The sequence below is a fragment of the Drosophila miranda genome, chromosome 3 (genome assembly GCF_003369915.1).
Source record: "Drosophila miranda strain MSH22 chromosome 3, D.miranda_PacBio2.1, whole genome shotgun sequence".
NCBI lineage: Eukaryota > Metazoa > Arthropoda > Insecta > Diptera > Drosophilidae > Drosophila > Drosophila miranda.
In genome coordinates this window covers 11,347,786-11,367,027 of record NC_046676.1, presented here as the reverse complement: position 1 = coordinate 11,367,027, position 19,242 = coordinate 11,347,786, and the positions used below count along the sequence as shown (strand labels likewise).

Genomic DNA, 19,242 nt, shown 5'->3' with positions numbered 1-19,242 from the left:
TTTAAATATTTAACTGTTTGCGGCCGGCAAGAGTAGAGCGAGACAACTATACTATCATTTTGTTGTTTCATATGGACGTTTTGCAGCACTGTCCTGACTAAAACAGCTGATTAAAGTCAGAAATATAAAAAGGAATTAAACATTTTTATTTACAGCGTCGTTTAACTTTCACAAAATGTCTGAGCGAAAGGTTCTTAATGTAAGTCTAAAATAAATTTACGGTACTGTGTTAAGCCGACGACTAATACCAATGCATTGCAGAAATACTATCCCCCGGACTTCGATCCGTCGAAGATTCCGCGGATGAAATTGGCCAAAAACCGTCAATACACCGTTCGACTAATGGCCCCGTTCAATATGCGATGCGTGACCTGCGGCGAGTACATCTACAAGGGAAAGAAGTTCAATGCGCGCAAGGAGGATGTGGAGCACGAGACGTACCTGGGCATACGCATCTACAGGTTCTACATCAAGTGCACCCGATGTCTGCAGGAGATCTCATTCAAAACAGATCCGCAGAACACCGACTACGAGATCGAGGCGGGAGCCACGCGGAATTTCATGGCCCTAAAGCTGGCCGAAGAGCAGGCCCGTCGCGAGCTGCAAGAGGAACGCGAGGAGGAGGCGAATAATCCCATGAAAATGCTCGAGAATCGCACCGAGCAATCGCGCAATGAAATTGAAATGCTGGAGAGTCTCGAGGAGCTGCGCGACCTGAACCGACGACAGCAGGCCGTAGACTACACAACAATGCTGCAGCAATATAATACGGGGGAAACGGAGAGAGAACGCTTGGAGCGCGAGGAGCGAGAGGATGAGGAGCTTATCAAGTGAGTGCTCCACTTAAACTTGCCAATTGAGACTGTATATTTTTCTGTTCCGTTTCAGATCTGTAAACTTTAAAAGCAAGCCCGAGGGTGGCACTCGAATAGTAGCCGAAGAAATCATTGAAGAGGTCAAAGAGGAGGCTGTGGACCCCTTGCCAGCCCCCCCGCCGGCTAAATTAGCCAAACCCATTTGCCCTCTTCCTGCGGCCGCATCCAAAAGCAAAGTTTTGACCGCTCAGCCTTTGGTTAAACGTAAAATCCCCTTGGTGCTGGTCAAGCCCAAGGCAGCAGCAACGACTAAGCCGACAGCAACCTCAACTACAGCAACGGATATTCCAAAGGCAGCTGAAGTTCCAAAGACCCCAGCTCCGGCAGCGGGTCTATCCCTTCTAGCCGCCTATAGCGATAGCTCAGAGGATTCCACCTGACACAGCATTTTACTGATCTTGTTTTTACCAATTCCAAGAAAAATAAGCGTCCTTTTGCCAGAAAAAATTCATAAATTCTATATAGTGTGTATGTTTTTATATACTTTGAATAATGCATCATTTAATTAACAGCCGACTTCAATTTAATCCAATTTTAATCCAATGATTTCGTCAAGGCCAATCAATCATAAGTCAAATAAATTTCAATTTCAAACAAATAGTACGAGTAGATTATCCATTATCAAAATATCCATCGATGGTACCCACTCCCACCCCACTCTACAGAAGTCCATTTCGTGGATCGTAGTGTTGGGTGTGGATAGACTTACAAAATTACTTGTGGTTTAGTTAGAGCTAAACTATGGGCTATTTACAGAATGAATAATGTGAGAGTGTGTGTGTTTTATGTTACGCTTAAAACTCGGGCAATCAAAATAATAAATAATATCACAAGCGAAACAAAATTATAAAATACACGATGGGTATGTCCTAGGCATACGGTACGGCTGGCTATACAGGTGATTATCAATAAGGGTTAGTTATAGTAGGTATAATAGTAAATCCATTTAAATGATTCATTTCATAAATTACGAAGACACTGGTATGTTTCTATAGCTGTCATACATAGAATAGCAATCAATAGCATAGGCAATAGATAAGGCCTCCTCTCTCTGGTTCTCTCTCCTCCATGGGAGTGCGATTAAACATTACAAATTACGGTTTAAACAGTCTTTGTTCATCTTGGGGTGTGGCGGGTCACGGTGAGGCAGCCACAGGCAGCCACTTGTTTTCTTTTTTTGGTATATATTTTCCTGCTTTCTTAATTTGGTTTAGCCTTCTCTTAGATGTCCACAGTGGTGGCCTGCTGAATGGCGTTGTAACTGCTGGCGGCACTGCCACTGACACCGGCACCAGCACCGGCGCTGCATTTACGAGGAAGCACTTTAGATGCTGCACCTGCCACACCACCACCACCACCACCACCACCACCCGCACCTGCACCACCGCCCCCATCGTAGTTGTGATTGTTGTTTTGCAGGAAATGCTGCTGCTCGGCGTCGGCCACCGAATGATTCAGCTCATACAGCTCCAAGTCGTCGTACTCTGAGATGCCCAGAGCTCGTGTGGGAGCATATTGCAGATCATTGTCTCCATCTTCTTCGTCATCTGTGTGCGGGTGATTCTTATGCCTGGTGCTCATGGCCACGGCAAAGTCCTCCAGGCTGCGCTTGACTGCCGCATCCGAGCCAGTACCCGAATCCTTGCTGGACAGATGATCCTGCTGTGCCTCTAAGTCGGTTTGCTGCAGATAGCTGAGCGTCAGACCCTGCTCCAGGCAGCGTTGCTCATACGAAGGCGTTGTGGTCACAATAAGTCGACTGTGAGCCCCCCCCTGGCTATCGCCGCATCCCAGATCTGCGAGACTGCGCGGTCGCAGTTGCGCTGGCTGCTGCTGGGAAGGAATACCATCTAGAACAAGCTGGGACTGGTGGGGCCTCAGCATGGTGCGATTCAACGTGGTCAAATGGGTTTGATCCTTGTCCAGAGTGGAGTGCTGACTGGCGTGGGTGCGCGCTGCCAGCCGTTCGGCAGCAAGGCTCAGCAGGAACTTTCGCTTCTGGTAGCGCAGGGTGCACCAAATGATGCAGCAATCGACCAGGACGCAGGTCACAGTCAGCAGGACTATACCCAGCAGCAGAACATCCCAATTGAGATTCTCCTTGACCACCACCAGCTCCGACTGCAGGGTGAGAGTGCGCGAATTGTCCGTAATCTCGCAGCGATAGTGTCCCGCATCATTCGATTGGGCGTTCAGAATCACGAGCAGTTCCTTGCTGCTCGTAAAGTAGTAGCGCTCTCCTTCCGCCGTCGTTGGTGAGATGTGGATCGGCTTGTTCTCCTTAAACCATTCGCGGTGGGGATGCTCCAGCTCCAGCTCTGCGTTCGCTGCCTCACTTAGGCACTCAAGCACACACGTGCGCCCGACAACCACCTCCTGATGCACCAGGGGGATGGTAGGCTGTGGCTTGTCTATAGTAGGGAAAGAAACATCACTAGGAGCCCCAAAAGCGGATGCTTTGCCACACGTACCGTTCACCATCAGTGTGGCGTTCACCTTGATCTCGCCAGCAGCGCTCTCCGCAGTGCACGTGTAAATGCCCGAGTCGCTGGGCTTGGCGTTGGTTATGAGGAAGGCGTTTTCCTCGCGTATAACTTGAAGGCGACGCTCGGTTGCCGCTGGGAAATCAGTGGCCCCAAACTTTTGCAGAGCTATCTCCGGCATAGGGTCTCCACTGGCGGAGCACACAAGTCTGGCTGTTTCGCCGGCATCCAGTGTGAGGTTGGAAGGCACGTGCATGAAACTGGGATGAACTTTTAAAGAGAGAACATTACGATTATTGTGAGTGAAACAGATACGATTATGTGGCATGTGGTACTTACTTCCTATGGATATCTTGAACTTTTGCGCATAGGTCGTCCCAAAGGCATTGGAGACCACACACTGAAAGCGTCCTGCACTCTCGTAGGTCACATTGGTCAGCCGTAGATATCCATAGATGCTGGTCTGATTGGTGCTCTGGTCGTGATGGATTTGTGTCTCTGTGCTGGCTCCATCGTGCAGGGCCCCTGGACGCTCCTGAATGTGCTGATTGTCGTGGCGCCACTTGATCTTCAGCTCATCGGCGGCCGCCAGTGAGGCGGCTGTGGGAGAGCTGGCAATGCATTCCAATGTGATGTTGGCACCCTTCACGGCCAACATATTGTCCGGCTCCTGTTTAAGCTTTGGTTTCGGCGAGTCAGCTATGGAAATTTTAGCTTTAGATTATTGGATTCAGTGAAGAGGCAATGGGTCTAGGCATCTACTCACCACATATCAGCTCCGAGTTGGTCAGTGTGAGCAGTTGACGATCCAGCAGATGCTCGGGATAGCCACAGACCACGTTTGCCAGTAACTGGGGGGCCTGCATGGCAAAGTGACTCTGTAGCCACTGGCGGAACCAAATGAGCTCGCAGTCGCAAATGAAGTTCAGGGACTTGAAGATCAACTTCTGCAGTCGGAGCATGTGCTCGAACGCGTTCGGCTGGATGCTGGCGAGCGCATTCGAGCCTAGATTCAGCAGCTCCAAGTTATTAAGACCACTGAGGGCTTTGCCACTGATCTGTTTCAAATTATTGCCATGCAGATCGAGGCGTCGCAGCTTGCGCAGGGCCTTGAACGGTGCAACGGCACTCTGATCCTCAATGATCCAGGACAGACGATTGCGCCGTAAATTTAATTCCTCTAGATTCTTGACGCAATCGAAGGTGTTTTCCTGTAGATACTGCAGCTTGTTGTGGGCCAAATTGAGCTGCTTCAATCGCTGCAAGCAGTCCAAATGCTGCGGCTTGAACTCGCTGATGGAGTTGTGCGACAGATCGAGGGACTCTAGAGACTGAGTAAACTCCCAAGTGTCCAGCTCGATGCGGGAGATGGAGTTGTTCGACAGCGAGAGGTGGTGCAGCTTTGTCAGGTTGAAAAGGCCCTGCCGGGAGAGCGAACTGATTTGGTTGTGATCCAGCTCGATGCTCTCAATGTTCCGCATGACATAGAAGACGCCGTCCTGCAGCGATCGGATTTGGTTTGACTTTAGCTGAAGCCTCTGCAGCGATAGGAGACCCCGAAACGTGGACCAGTTAATCTCCAGATGATTGTAGCTAAGTGCGCTGCAAAATACGTGAATCAGATGGTTAAGATCTTGGGAAAATCATAATTCATCAGCGTCATCAGCTTACAGCTTCTTCAAACGGTTAAGATTCTTGAACACGCCCACCGGCAAGCTGTTCAAGCGATTGTTGTTCAGCTCAAGGTCCGTCAGGTTGTTCAGTGCCGCAAACGAGTGCTCATCCACATTGGCTATCTCATTCCAGTTCAGTATTCTACAAAAGGAAATGAGTTACGGACTGCTTTCACTGCTGGTACACTCCTTGGACACTCACAAATGCGCCAGGCGCGTTGACTTGGGAAAAGAGTTGGCCTCGATGCTGTGCAGCTGATTCCTGGACAAATCCAGGGTCTTGAGCATGGGCAGTACTGCCAGAGCCTCGCTGGAGATGCTTCGTATACGATTGTTGGCCAATATCAAGTGCTTGAGTCCAGTCAGCCCCGTGAACTTGGGTATCACCTCCAGCAAGTTGCGTTTCAGTGTTCTGAACGAGAGAGCGATTAAGGTTAGTGAGCACTCTAATAAATAGAGAGTAATTGCGAGAGTAAACACTTACACCTTCACCAGATTCGACAGATTTCGTATCTCCAGGACGGTCGTGTCGTTCAGCTTGTTATTCGCCAGATGCCTGGGAAGCGGGAATAGAGATAGAACTTAATTGATTGCATTTTTGCGAAAATCCCCGGCTTGACGAATGCACTTCAATTACGCCATAATTATCGATGCGTGGCAGCCGATAAGAAACGAACGAAACAGCTTTTGCATAATTTTGCCATGCATTAAATTGATTAAAAGCGCGACGATAAAATCGCAACCCCCCAACCGAAAAAATGTGAAAAATGGGAACAAATTTCGTGGCGAGGGTTGTTCCACACACTCCAATTTATGCTTTTTTATATTTGGGGGTGGTGTTTGCCATTTCATCCCCCCTACGTGGCATAGATAATAATACTTACAGAGTCTGCACATGGTTGGGCAGGGCGGGCACCCTCTCCAGATGCAGCTTATCGCAGTCGAACAGGATATTCTGGCACTTGCACTCCTTGGGGCAGTTGATGTTGTTGTGGTTCGCATTGGACGCTGCCGCGGCGGCTGCCAGCTCCTTCTCCGCCTGCTCGTACTGATCGCCATCGTCCGCCACGAATCCGTTGGTCTCCAGCGAAGCGAATTGAATGGACGAGAGCTGCTGTGGAGATGTGGCTGATGCGGCCAGTGGGACATGCAGTGCGGCCAGATCATCATCATCCATGTCCACGTCTCCATCGGATTCGTCCTCGTGCAGCGAGAGGAAGTGCTGGCGGGACGAGGCGAGGCCGGGATTGGTGTAGTCCCCACCTCCTCCTCTCGCTCCTGCGCCTGCACCATTTTTGGCCAGCATGGCAAAGAGCTGTTGCTGCGGCAACTGGTTATTGTAGGAGGCTCCGCCCGACTTCAGGAAGGCACTCAACGGCGATGCCGCGCCCAATCCACCAGCGGATGCTGTCGAAGGCGGCCCCGACGCCGATGCTGGCGCCTGTGCGGAGCTTTGACAAATTGTGCTCGCTGTTATCAGTAGAATGTACGTAATTAGCAGTAATTTATTGATTTTATTGAAATCATTGGTTGTAGAATAATTGCAATTATCATTATTGCGACTCGTTGTTGCTGTTTCCCTTGCTCTTTCTGCTGTTGCTTCTGCTCCAACGTCGTCATTGGCATTGTCGTTGTGTTTGCGCCGTCTGCGGCGTCGTCGCCACTTGGTGCCCAGCAGCAGCGAAGCGAGGCCTGACAATATCAGCTTCCCACTGCCACTGCCTCGGCCACTGCTTGTGGCATTGTTGTCGAATATACTCCAGTTCTCCTGCTGCTGTTCTACTCCATATTTTATGGCCGAAACGTCCATTTTGCTGTGGTTTTTATTAAATTCGTCAATTTCCAAATGGGAGGCCACATTCAAAGAGCCGTTATTCCTGCGAATGTCACTCGGCGACGCTGGCACGGACCAGTGTTGCGAAGCATCGTCGGTTGTCCGAGTGCTGCCGAGTTATCCCTCGCATGATGTCGTCGCTGCAAGGAGAAAGGAAGGAAAGGAGCACATTGAGCGTCAATTAAAAAAATAACAGAAATTTAAATGGTGCAAGGTCTCTCTTTCTCTCTCTGTCTCTCTTTAGTACGTTCTCTACTATATATGTATGTACAATATAAAAATATTAATTGTGTAGAGAATGAGTGTCTGGTCTGGGCCGGAGAGCACAGAATTTATACTCATTAAAATAAAATACGACCGGATGTTGGGTGCGAAAAACGCGCCGAGCCAACGGTTTTTAGAATGCAAAAATAAAAAGAACACAAAATGCTGCGAAAACAGCAAAACCTCGGAGCAGCAACAACATCATCATCATCATTGCTCGCAGAGGCATTCACAAAAGTAATGTCTTCATCTCGTTCCAGAACTGTGCAGCGTATGCAGATTTGTTTGCCAGAGCAATGGTCTGGGCTTCGGGCTGGGTCGGAGGTGGAGGCGAGTCCAAAGCCCGCTAAATTTCGGTGACAGTACGGTGGAAGAGATAATGAAGATTGCAGCTAAATATACGTATGGATGGATGGATGGATGGACGGATGCTGCGCAGTTTGTTATTCGCGCTATCAGCTTTCGGGGGGAGGGGAAGGAAATGAAGTCCACATTTTCCCACAGGCAAACAGACATTATCCCCAGACGCAGACACCCACCAAAAAGGGCAGCAGCGGCGGTTGCAGAAACGAGAAGAAGTAGAGAAAATACTTAGCAATTACCACAAACAGCACAAGACTTGCCAGACACTACACATACATAAATATGTACGTGTACTTATATAGATGGGGCTACTAAAAATGGTCTTGCAGTTGCACACACTCACACGCAGATTCAGATACAGAGAAGCACAAAGATACAAACGCGTAAAAATGCCCAGACAACCAAATTTAGTAACAAGCAAGCAAACAGGAGCAACAAAAAGCACAGCGTAATGAAATCAAATAAAAAGTGCCCGCAACAGCGGCACCACCACCACCGCCGCCGCCGCCTCTTACTTTAGTTTAAAGATTTTTCTTCAAAGAGTTTTCACGACAGAAGAAACTTTCCGCGCATTTCTCACAGCTCCATGTCGGTTTCTCGCTCTGTCTATATATAGAGTCCGGCCGTATACACTCGAGTATTGTGCGAGTGCGTTCCTGGCTGGGAAAAACCTTCAAGTGTCCAAAGTGAAGAGGTTTTGATTAGCTTCAGATTGCCGATACTAAACTAGTACACTTCGACTGGCCTCAATTCCAAATAAAAGTTGTTCCAAAGATTGTCTCGGTTTCTTGGCTCTGTTCTACATTTTGTAACATTTATAGTGGGTTTTTTTTTGATGGCCCTAATACTACTCCACAACACAACAAACAAACCATGCAATTATCTAATCAATAAGTTTGCACCGTCTTCGATCGCGGTATCTACAGAGGAAAAGGTTTATATTTATTGGTATTTGTACAGATCGTTCAAGGTAAATATTTGGCCGTGCAAGTGCCTGTCGTAAGAAATTATCAAACTTTCCACAGAGGGAATGGTTTACTAGGGGTGTTAGGCGTTCTAAATGGACTTCTGTGGCAACAGCTCGAACGTTTTTAAGCTCCACAAATGATGGTCATGGTCATGATAGCCGGGTGTAGGGCTCCCTCGAGGCTTAGCCATCGATCATCCTTCGCAGCAGACGATGCGATGGCATTTCGCACCTATCGATCACTCCCCCATTGTGGAAGACCGAAAATCCCAAGCATTGTGCGGGCCATTAAATCACTATCTTTCGGATATCTTTCGATCTTTGGATCAATTTTCACACACCAATCAGCAGCGAGCGCTAATTTCCTCTTCCCACAAAATGTGCCACCATTTTGAATCCATTTGCATCCATAATCTTCCATCGATTAATTCGCATATTGATAAACCCCCAAGTTCTTCTTACAAAAAATAAACAGGGCTCCAACGAAGATTTAAAGGGAAAAACCCACGCTGGCCAAAGAGTCGTTCGGGGGCTGGGGGCTTTCACTCTGAACTCATTTTCGGACAGCTACAGACAAAACCAAAAATTTACGACAAAATGCAGATTTTTGTTTTTTTTTTCAGTTGTTGTTTTTGTCAACTCCCTCACAATTTATTAGATAACGCACGAAACGGCCCCGAGCCGAGTATTGTATCTTATAAAAACGACAAAATGTCGATGTTGTCGCCTGTCCGCTGTTGATGATGATATGATAATACATACATCCATTGATGTGTATGTATGCTCGTACAATGCTCGTGGAAACAGAAACAGAGAAACAGCTATATCTACACATGTGTGTATACACTTTTATGCTTATGCTATCCACACACACTTGGACAGAAACACCTACATATTCATGATTGTGTGCCTGAATGTATCTTCTAATGATCATTAGCCTGCGTCCAACAAGAACGACATCATTTTTCATGTGGGGGGAGTAGTAGACAGCGAGTGATAGAGCGAGAGGGGGGCAGAGATAGGCAGAGAGACAATCGACAGTCAGTTTTTTTGTTTTGTTTATTATAATTATCGCATCCCATGTGTGTGTCTCTGTGTCTGTAAATTTTTATTTTTTACCATTTGATTTCACTAAATGCTTTGGCTGCATTTTTATTTGACTTAATTTTTAGTTGCTCGTGTCTCTGTGTGTCGATTTGGATTTTAACATTTAAATTGGTAATTTCGTGGTGATGCATTTTCTGCTTTGTTTTTTCCGTTATTTCCCCGCTAGTGGCTGTTGTTGTTGCTGTTGTTGTCGCCCACCTCTTTTTTATTCGTCTCCGTCTTCGTCTCCATCGCCATCGCCATCTCTGTGTCTGTGTCTGTCATTGTGCTGCTTTCGTTTTCTGTATGAAAACTTTTGCATTCGCCCAAATCGTTTTTCAGTCTCTTGGCTGTTGTTTTACCTATTCTCGTTGTTTATTACCTTTGCCAAACGAATAAAAATATACACAATATTTTTGTGAATAAGATGCCGACTGTTGCATTTGCTCAAGTGTTTTTTCATCTCACGCTGCTTTGTCGTTGGGGCGGGCGTACAAAAAAAACAAAATACAAGAAAAAGAGTGAACACAAAAACAGCCAAAGCTTTGGGCAGTGGGCGGCTGCGGCTCAGCTGAGGTGAGTGTCTGGGGTGTGGTTGGGCGAGATGGGATTGCTGAGCAGCTGCACTGCTGGCACAGTGGAATGATTGTATAAATTGTCGTCTACTTATTGGGGGTCTATCCAAAAATTAATGAAGAATGGCAAGTGGCCCGCATCTCATGAAACAGAAAATTAAAAATCTTCAGACTTTGTTCTCGATTTTCGTTCAAGTCCCACTGTTCATGTCTTCAAGGAAACACTGAATGCAAAAGCGAGACGAAGATGAAGTGGTAGCTTTTGAAGCTGCGCTTTGTCGCGTGGTGCTCGTATCTCTGCTTCTCTTTTCGTTTCTCTGCCGCTGCCGCTATCGTTGTCGCTGTCTCTGTTGTGCTTGTAAGCAGTTAGAAGGCAGGCGAATTTGCGTGGGCCCCAAGGTACATTAAACATAAGGTACGGCAACCCTGCTCTCCAGGCATAGCATTTTGTTGGGTACACTCTCTCTCTCCTCCCCCACATATGTATGTATATGTAGCCTTACCTTCTGTTTAACATAGCTTGCGTGGGCCCGAGAACGGAAACCGCGTGCAGTCAACGCTGCCTGTTGTCGTAATGTATTACGTCAAAGCTGCCGCGCGTACGACTGTGTGCGTGCGTGTGTGTTTGTGTTGGCAACGAGAACCACATACATAAAAGGTAAAAACGTCGCGCTGTCTGCGGCAACTAATTAGGTAACGTGCCAGCACCAGCAACAACAAGAACCCCCATGATAAGGGGCAGCGCAGTTGGCAGCGCAGTCACAACGACGCAAATAGCAACATAAATTTCGCACACACACACCGACACTCACACAGAGGCACTGTGGGGCCTGCCATTCTGTCTGCCAGCCCAGGTCCATTGTTTTTGTTGCTCTTTTTGCAAAAATAAATTTAATTTTGTAGCCATTAATTTTCCACTCTAGATACGAGAGACGTCTCTACGTACGTGTGTGTGTGTGTGTGTGTGTGTGGGTTTGGTGGCTGCCACTGGCTCAGCCAGGGCCTGCTAATTAAATAACTAAAAAGAGTTTATAATTGTGGTCTTTGTTCGTTTCCTACTCTATCTCTCTCTCTCTCCACTGTGCGCGCGCTAATAACGGTTTATTGGGCGACAGGGGGAGAGATTACAGGGTCTTTCCCTCACTTTTACAGTTTCTGGGATACATATGTATGTACTGCTTTCTACGTTTCACATTTTGATGCCCAATAAGCAACGGATACAAGTGGATCCAATACTCTATTCAGCATCTACAGTTGTTCAAATTTTGGTTCAAGTTCTGTTTTTCGCAATTAGCAACCATTTATTATCATTATTCCTTTCTTCTTGTTCTGTTTGTGTATGCCAGTGTGTGTATTTTGCGTTTGTTGTACAATAAATTAACGTCTTTTTTATCGCTGCGATGATAAACCGTTTTGCTTGATTGGTCTAAGGCGCATAAATCAAAAATAAATAAAGCGCAACAACCTCTTATTTTGTTGTTGTTGTGCTTCACCATTGTGATCGCTTGCGTTGTTCTGATTAGAATGAACCGTGTGATATCATATGCCAAATATCCAGCCCACGTATCTATTCGGGTGTGGTACTGTGTACTGTGGTCAGGTGAACCCCACAGACCCCTACCAAGCAATATCTATCTTGGGGGTAGCGCGAATCAGCTGCGCCAACTGCGGAGCCCCTACAAACTCCTTTAAAATGTTGCCCGAACCATCCTGCCATGTATAATATTGGTGTCAATATCGTATTTATTACTTATTATAGTATTATGTAATTCCTTCCTCTGTACTATCGCAGAAACTCCAATGCGTTAAAACATAAGCTAAGACATCGATAGCGCTGCTAAGAGCAGCTTATCCAAGACGCAGCTGACTGAAAATTATGCTCGAAAATGTTCGTGGAGGCCTACGGACCTGTTCGATCTGATTAGATTAGAGTTTCAATCTGTTATGTTTTTTTTTTATCGGAAGAGGAATAGTTATGTCCATCAAAGCACAAACATACTTTTCTTTGTATTTGTATATCTGAGTAAGTAACATCTGAAGCTTAGGAGCCTCTGAAACTAGCTTTAATATAAATACATTCCTAATTCAGACCCTTATTGAACTTCACTAAACTATACAGAAAACAAAACTAAACGAACAACGTAAACCTATTATACTTATTTTCGGTAAGCAAAACGTTAGAAATACTACGTCCATCATATATATGTATGTCCTTTTAAGATGGCAGTGATTTTACAAGATGCATCTGAAAATATCGAGCCACAGACTGATGTGGCTTCCAGTGCCTCTGTCCCCATGATGACCATGATGTCACCAGCTGCAGAGGAAAACATTGTGGCGGAAATTGTGCCACCGCTTCGGCTGCCGCTTCCACTTCGGCGCAGCGAACGCATCAAGTCTGCCCAAAAAAAGAAGCAGCGCAAACTGAAGACGCATCCTATGATTCTTCGAAGCCATTTGGCTCGTCAAAATAAAGTCAAAAACATCGCTGCTCGTAAGATTCGCAAGAGCGGTGTAAAGAAGACACAGATCACCAAGAAGAAAACAACACACCACATTAACGTTCAGATCAGGGGGAAACTTTTCAAGCTCTAACCAAATCCCCAAAAAAATCCACTTGTTCCACAAAAAATATGGTATACAAACACAGTTTAGGCTAAAATAAACTTTTCTATTTGTAATTGAATAAATTCCAGTAAAGTTCCATTCGAATTCCATTTTATTCCAAGTTTGTATCCAAGAACTGGAGTACAAGGGAGGTGCAGCTCAGGAGTGATATCACCTAAATGACGGACTTGCACAATTATATGTTGCTTCAGTCATACAAATGTTTACCCGCAAAATTCCAAAATGTTCTGTTATCAGGTTATCAGATGATAAACCCACTCCCCCATTGGTGGACTCGCGACAGTACGACACATATTCCAGATAGTGTCGATAGGCTTCCAGGCTTCTGGCTTCCAGAGTCATACGACTGCCTTGCGTCTCACCTTGAGCCAAAAAACGGCAGCTTGTAATCCCCGTAAAAGTTAAGCTGCTCATATATTTAGGCATCAGAGAGTATCAGATAAAAGAGAAAAACGCCGAAGGAGGAGGCGGAGAGGCGGCGAGTAAACGGAGCTCGGGTCGCATTCAAAAATTAATCTGCAGCGGCAATAATTTTCGATTTTTTGTGCTCTCAAGAAAATCTCAAGCATGTCAAATTGTATTCCATTCAACAACAACAAAAAATAAGTAAAAATCGGGCGAGAAAGAAAGAAAAATGCGCACACTGAGCCGCCGACTGTCAAGAGATTTTAACGAAACGAGAGAATAAAAGAAATAAAGCGATCCTGCAAAAGAAGACTTACAAAAACAAGAAAGAACAGAAGAGGAGTAGACGGTGGCGACTTTAAAATACCCCTTGAACAGATTCTGTGAAGGTGAAAACATTTCAAACTTTTTAGAGCGTCATGGGCTGAGATAACTACATATAATGTAGGAGGATTTCCCCCAGATTTCCTGAACAAGACCAGGATATGGAGATATAGAGCCTTTTAATCCTGTAATCCTGCAACCTTCATCCGCACAGTATACCCTCCCACTCCACGAGTACCTGGGTAAGGCAGAGTAACAAAAACAAAATAATAAAGAACGCAGGGCTATGGCTGTCAGTCGCTGCCGCAGAGATCCCCCAATCCCGAGGTCCCACAACGCAGCAGCGCATACTCGTACAAAAGGCCAGAGCTGGCCTCTTCCGCGACCCAAGTGAGAAAACCAAGCGCGACACCAACACCAAAAACCGGCTATGGGACAGAGGAAGAGCAGAGGCCGGCCCGGCCTGCCTGCTTCTGGTCCGGCTCTGTTCCACTCTCCCTCCCGCTCTCCCACACTCCTTCCTTGGGCCTACGCCATGGGGAATTGAATTGAATTTGCAGCCGACGTTGAAATTTCAGTGTGCCTGCCTTTTCGAAGGTGTGAAGAAAAAATAAAAATACAAAAGGCAACAACAGCGTCAGCGTCAGCCGAGCAGAGCAGCACAGCACGAAATTCTGAAAAACTCCAGGAACAAAATGCAGCCAACGCTGAAACGAAATCAACTTAAGATCTGCGCAGGGAACAGAAAAACAACAACAGAAAACTGGATTGGGCCTCGTTTTCCGCAGGCAGGGGGAAGGGAACGGAATGGAAAAGAACAGAACCAAAAGAATATGGCAGAAAAAGAAAGAGATTCTGGGATTTCACTTGCATTGTTGTTGGCTGCTGCTGCTGCCGCTGCTGCTTCTGCTGGATATGATCGGTCAAATGTATGTATGTATGTTTATGCGTGTTTGTGTGCGTGTTAGAAGGGAGAGCATCGCATCTGTTTCTTGCATTTGCCGAGGCCAATGCCGACTTACGTTCGTTTTGTTTCGGGGTTTTTTCTCTCCCTTTATGGGTGGGTGTATGTGTGAGCGTGGCGAAGGTGAAAAGTACTTGCGGATTAGTAATAATAGGAACGTAAATAATCCGTGCTTGACTTTTGGTAAATGCACAAATACCCTGCAATGGAATTTCATTCTTTTATTATTTCAATAGAACACTTTGCCGAAGGGACAATGTTTTGTTTTGTGAATGAAAAAGGACGAAAGGTGCATAGGACTGTATACGCAGCTGACTCCGATGATCTGATGGATGTTTTGTCTAAAATAACCCTTGAAACCTTCACATACGACCCCTATAACACAACTCATACGTTCGCTTCAGTAAAAAACATATGTTCGGACTCGCAGTACAATGAACAATTTCCCCCATGACTAGTCTGTTGCAAACGGTCTTTTAAAATCCAGACTCTGCAGATCCACCAGCTGCAGAGCCAAATATTTACACACCAACTGCCATGACTTCAAGGCCCACAGCAAGAGTTTTGATCAAAATTAACTTTTCGATTTGTAAATGCCTCTATTTTTTTCTTGAAATATATTTACATATGTACATATATCACAAAACTTCTCAGGATTACTTTTGAAAAATTGTCTTTCGCATAGCGAAGGAATAAAATGTAGTTCCCATTTTAGTTTCTCCAAAGACAAGACCCTTTTTTGTTCTTTAAATGAACTCTGACATGTTTTATATTTTGTGGAATTTGTTAAGCTATGTAGATCCCTCGCACCCTAAACAAAACCCAGATCCAAAGTTACAGGCACATGTACACGCAGATGCACATACACAATGCCAGCCATAGATTGAAGGAGCGACAAAGATATCCCGCATACACACACACACATACATATAATATATATTGTACATAATTCCCAACAACAACAAAACTATTCAACTTCGAACCGAATCTGATTTCTGAAACCGATTGTGTGTATGCCTTCGGATTGTTGTTGTTGTTGTTGTTGTTGTTGTTGGTTCGGGACGTCAGTCCAAGAGTCTCGCTTAAACGAAAGCCGACAAGAAGGCAAGCCTACAGAGGAATCCTACACACTCCACACTCGACGATCCACACACTTCAAAAGACGTTGCTTGGTCGTCGGCTTAAATTGGTTTTTATTGTTGTTGCACACTATGTCCATTGTTGGTGGTGGTGGTGGTGGTGGTGGTGTTGGCCTGGGCCCGGCCTGGGCCTTCCCTGGGCCTGGGATCGGCCCCGACCCCCGACACTCGCATCATAGCTTCGTTTTGACCATATTTCTTGTCCGTGTGCCCGCTTTTCTGTGCCTTTCTTTGAAGTCGCATTTAATTCTTCGAGTTTGGGTTTCGTTTCGTTTCCTTCATTCTTTTTCAAGCCCCCACTCCAACTCCAACTCAAACTTTAGCCCCAGCCCCAGCTGCCGAGACCTTTCCGAAACGTCGACGTTGGGCTGTCTGGCCGAGGTGTGAAGAAAAGAATTTTTCTGTGCAATAATCTTGATGCCTTTTTAAGATTTGTTGCTGCTGTGGAGCTGTGCCCGTGCCGTGCCCCCTACCCTCCCCATCTCCATCTCCTTTTTAGTGGGGACTTGCCTGCAGACGTTATTTTGTTGCCGTTCTTTAGCTTGCGCGATTCGTTTCAGCTGAAAAGTGGCTGGTTTTAAGGAAATTTACGCCATAAAATGCTGAAATAATTGGATACACTCGATCTCCCGATCTCCGCTTTGCCCGCACCCCACTGCATCCCGCTTTGAATGCATTTCAAATTGCTAATGATGAGGAGCTGCTTCTGCTGTTGCTTCTTTGGAGCTGCGACTCGACTCCATCATTGGAAGATGCTTTCGTGAGACAAGGGACATGCCATGGTCAAGTTTGGTTTGGTTCATTGCAAAAGGTATGTACATAAATATGTACCTCTGGCCATCTGCAGCAATTGCAGCAACACACCAGCACCACACCAGACACCCATCCCCACTCGACGGCCAACGAAGCATTAAATGCATTTATTTATGAGACCACCACCTGATATGATCTCCTCCTGGCCGAGTCTGAAATGGCAGGCCAGGCAGGCCCTTGCTCGTATGCATATGATGTGGAGGTGATACTGAATTTAGCTAGAATTCACACCTTAAAGCAAGGCACAATATATTATATGCTCAGGTAAACACAATCGTAGCTCTGGAACCATTTGGCATTCAACCATTTCTGATGGTTCTGTTTGGCATACCTCTTCCCATGTTGGATTTGCTCAAAAATTTTCCCAGAGCTACCATTATGTTACAAATAGACGATATACATACGTACGTACAAGAAGTATCAGAAGTAGCCTTTTCCTTGGAATATACAGAGTATGAGTTACATACATATGTACAAAAAATGACCAGTTTTCTGAGAAAAAATAGCTACATGCATTAGGGAAACTTTTTCTGGTATTGCCTCAGAACGGGACTCACTTATCGGCCACGAGTAAAATCGTACAACTACAAAATGCATTCAACGCCTGCTGTCTGAAGGGGCTTTCTCCCTCTCCCGCCCCCTTCCTCTCTGTCGGTTCTCCCGATTCCCCCTTCTGGTTTCCCTTGCAACTGAAAGCCCAGTCAAATGCATCGAAAAGCGGCAGCCGCAGCAGCAGGGAAAAAAAACTTTGCACTAATCATAAAATCCCCCATCAATGTTAAATGTATAAATGCAAAAATGGAAACGGCACGAACATCGGGGCTGAGGCTGAGGCACTCACGAATGTGGGGCCCAGAAACAGAGCCTCATAACTAAATTGCATTAAGTGTAATTATAACTAATTAGAAAACAGAAAAACATCAGAAAACCGAAGAAGACTGAAGACCGAAGGGGAGAGTCGGAGGAATAACTGGCACACGGCAAAAACGGTGGAGGAGAAAGGGTGAAAACGCTTTTCAGAATCGCTGCTTTTCTGGAAAGTTATTAAAATCAATGGAAATAATGCTTATGGGTTTGCGATTAGTTCCAGCGAAATTCAACGCAAAAATAATTGGCGAAATACATAGTTGTTGAATCAGCATGGGATTTGCCGAGGCAATGGAACCGAAACGATCAATGGGGAAACCCGGAAAAATTGATTTGTGACTATTTTTGCCCAGATCGGATGCAATATAAAGTACTATTCAGGGCTTATTGTCTGGACTTTTAGATTGAGGGACTTTAGTCTCCATTTTGAGTCTAACATACAACTGTCGCAATTCTTTTGTTCGAGTCTCGGGGACTCAGAATCAACGCCACAGATATCCGCATGCGAGATAAAGCCGATTATCATCAAAGCGCGGATAAAGAGAGGTGCCCGTACCCGTACCCATACCCAAAGCACAATGAACTACGGCCTGGGCTTAGGGGGAGCCTAAGAAATAAATCATCTAATATAGCGCGCCATTTATCATCTGGCATGGCCGTGTGGCTGTATATCATTCATCTTTTGCATTTGTCCAACCACACCACACCGCTGGGTGCCTCAGGAGTTGGTAGAGGCATAGATACAGAATCATAGATGATCGTTAAAAAGTTGGGGAAAAAAGAGAATGTATAGGATAGTTCGAGACTGCCAGAGAGAGAGAAAGAGAGACTAATGTTTGGCAAAAGTGAATTTCCAACTTAATTAGGCAGCAGAATGTGGCATTTACTTACCTATTCACAATATCAGCACAACGGGGGTCGGGGGTTGGGGATGGTTCTGATGGTGTGTGGATGTGGGCGTTTGTGTAAACAAGAGCGCGAGTGGGATAGACAGGCCCGAGCAGAGCCTTAATGTCTGCGGCGGCAACTATTACGTCGGGGTATGCATATGCATACGAGTGGGTCGGGTCGGTGTATGTGTGAAAGATTTGTACAAATGTTCGGCTGTCTGTACCGTTCTGTTTGTCTATCTCCTGCTTTAGCGCGATGTGATTCTTCGGTTGTTTATTCGTCACTTTAACACGTTCGATGCTGAAGCTGACGCTGGCGTTGCGCGCTGCCCCGCCGACTTCTGCTGCGACGTCACTGAGCTCACCGACACACACAGCTACACAATGTATTTTTATTCACTGCCTTTGTAGTGGTGTATTTGTCTTCAATTGCGGTGGCGGCATGCACATACACACACACAAACGCAGCCACACTCATTGACAACAACTCTGCACGTAACGAGAATGAATTTGTGATTTGACGATATTTGTAGCTTTTTGTTTGTTTTCATGGATGTTGTAGTTTTAGTTTTGTTCTAAACAATCAATTTGTTCATTTATCAAGCGCCTAACATAAATTCTTAGGTACATTTCAATCATAACCACAAGCATATGTATGTTTTTTGTTATTGCCGAGATTTTATGCTCACACGCTCTCCTGCCTTTTTCCCGAGAGTACGACGCAATCGCTCTTCGAATTATCGCTATCTTTGATCCTCGCACACCGAAGCTTTTTCTCTCGAATATAGGTTACTTTATGTTTATTTTTATTTAAATTATTTTTCCGATTTTTTCATTTATTATTTCGAGCACCGACGCTGGTTCGGCCGTTGTGTCGCGGTCTGAGAGGTCAGTGTGACCGGACTTATCGATACAATATACCCGTCCCACCCAGTGTTGCCATTTCAACTTATTTAAAGCTAGATTTGGCTTATTTTAAAACCAAATAGCTTGAAATCTACCTTATTTCAAATTTCATTTAGCTTATTTTGGCTTAAAAAAATGTGGTACAAAACAATTTTGTTTTTTAGATTTTATTGTAATATTTGTTAA

The 19,242-nt window shown here is 45.6% G+C and overlaps 2 protein-coding genes and 1 long non-coding RNA gene across 3 annotated transcripts; 2 read left to right on the top strand and 1 right to left on the bottom strand.

The window, feature by feature from the left end:
* The first annotated feature begins 87 nt into the window (after window positions 1–87).
* LOC108158820 (splicing factor YJU2) lies at window positions 88–1,473 on the top strand. The gene is made up of 3 exons (XM_017291512.2): window positions 88–199; window positions 262–830; window positions 889–1,473. Exons 1-3 carry the CDS (start codon window positions 176–178, stop codon window positions 1,253–1,255), a joined length of 960 nt encoding a protein of 319 aa, XP_017147001.1. The 5' UTR covers window positions 88–175; the 3' UTR covers window positions 1,256–1,473.
* On the bottom strand, window positions 1,345–19,048 carry LOC108158818 (leucine-rich repeats and immunoglobulin-like domains protein 1). The gene is made up of 9 exons (XM_017291509.2): window positions 18,152–19,048; window positions 5,916–7,005; window positions 5,516–5,587; window positions 5,234–5,443; window positions 5,030–5,173; window positions 4,125–4,960; window positions 3,698–4,057; window positions 3,347–3,628; window positions 1,345–3,286 (listed from the first exon to the last, which is right to left on the bottom strand). Exons 2-9 carry the CDS (start codon window positions 6,839–6,841, stop codon window positions 2,097–2,099), a joined length of 4,020 nt encoding a protein of 1,339 aa, XP_017146998.1. The 5' UTR covers window positions 6,842–7,005; window positions 18,152–19,048; the 3' UTR covers window positions 1,345–2,096.
* On the top strand, window positions 12,176–12,826 carry LOC117187654. The gene is made up of 2 exons (XR_004472301.1): window positions 12,176–12,285; window positions 12,341–12,826. It is a non-coding gene; the product is annotated as an uncharacterized LOC117187654 (long non-coding RNA).
* Window positions 19,049–19,242: the final 194 nt, after the last annotated feature.

Bases quoted from the DNA above. Each gene is read 5' to 3' on its own strand.
- LOC108158820 (XM_017291512.2), top strand. From the start codon at position 176: ATGTCTGAGCGAAAGGTTCTTAAT. The intron at 200-261 runs GTAAGTCTAAAA...AATGCATTGCAG, and splicing joins CTGAGCGAAAGGTTCTTAAT to AAATACTATCCCCCGGACTT. The intron at 831-888 runs GTGAGTGCTCCA...GTTCCGTTTCAG, and splicing joins GAGGATGAGGAGCTTATCAA to ATCTGTAAACTTTAAAAGCA.
- LOC108158818 (XM_017291509.2), bottom strand. From the start codon at position 6,841: ATGGACGTTTCGGCCATAAAATATGGAGTAGAACAGCAGCAGGAGAAC. The intron at 5,174-5,233 runs GTGAGTGTCCAA...TTCCTTTTGTAG, and splicing joins TCAACGCGCCTGGCGCATTT to AATACTGAACTGGAATGAGA. The intron at 4,058-4,124 runs GTGAGTAGATGC...AAATTTCCATAG, and splicing joins CAACTCGGAGCTGATATGTG to CTGACTCGCCGAAACCAAAG.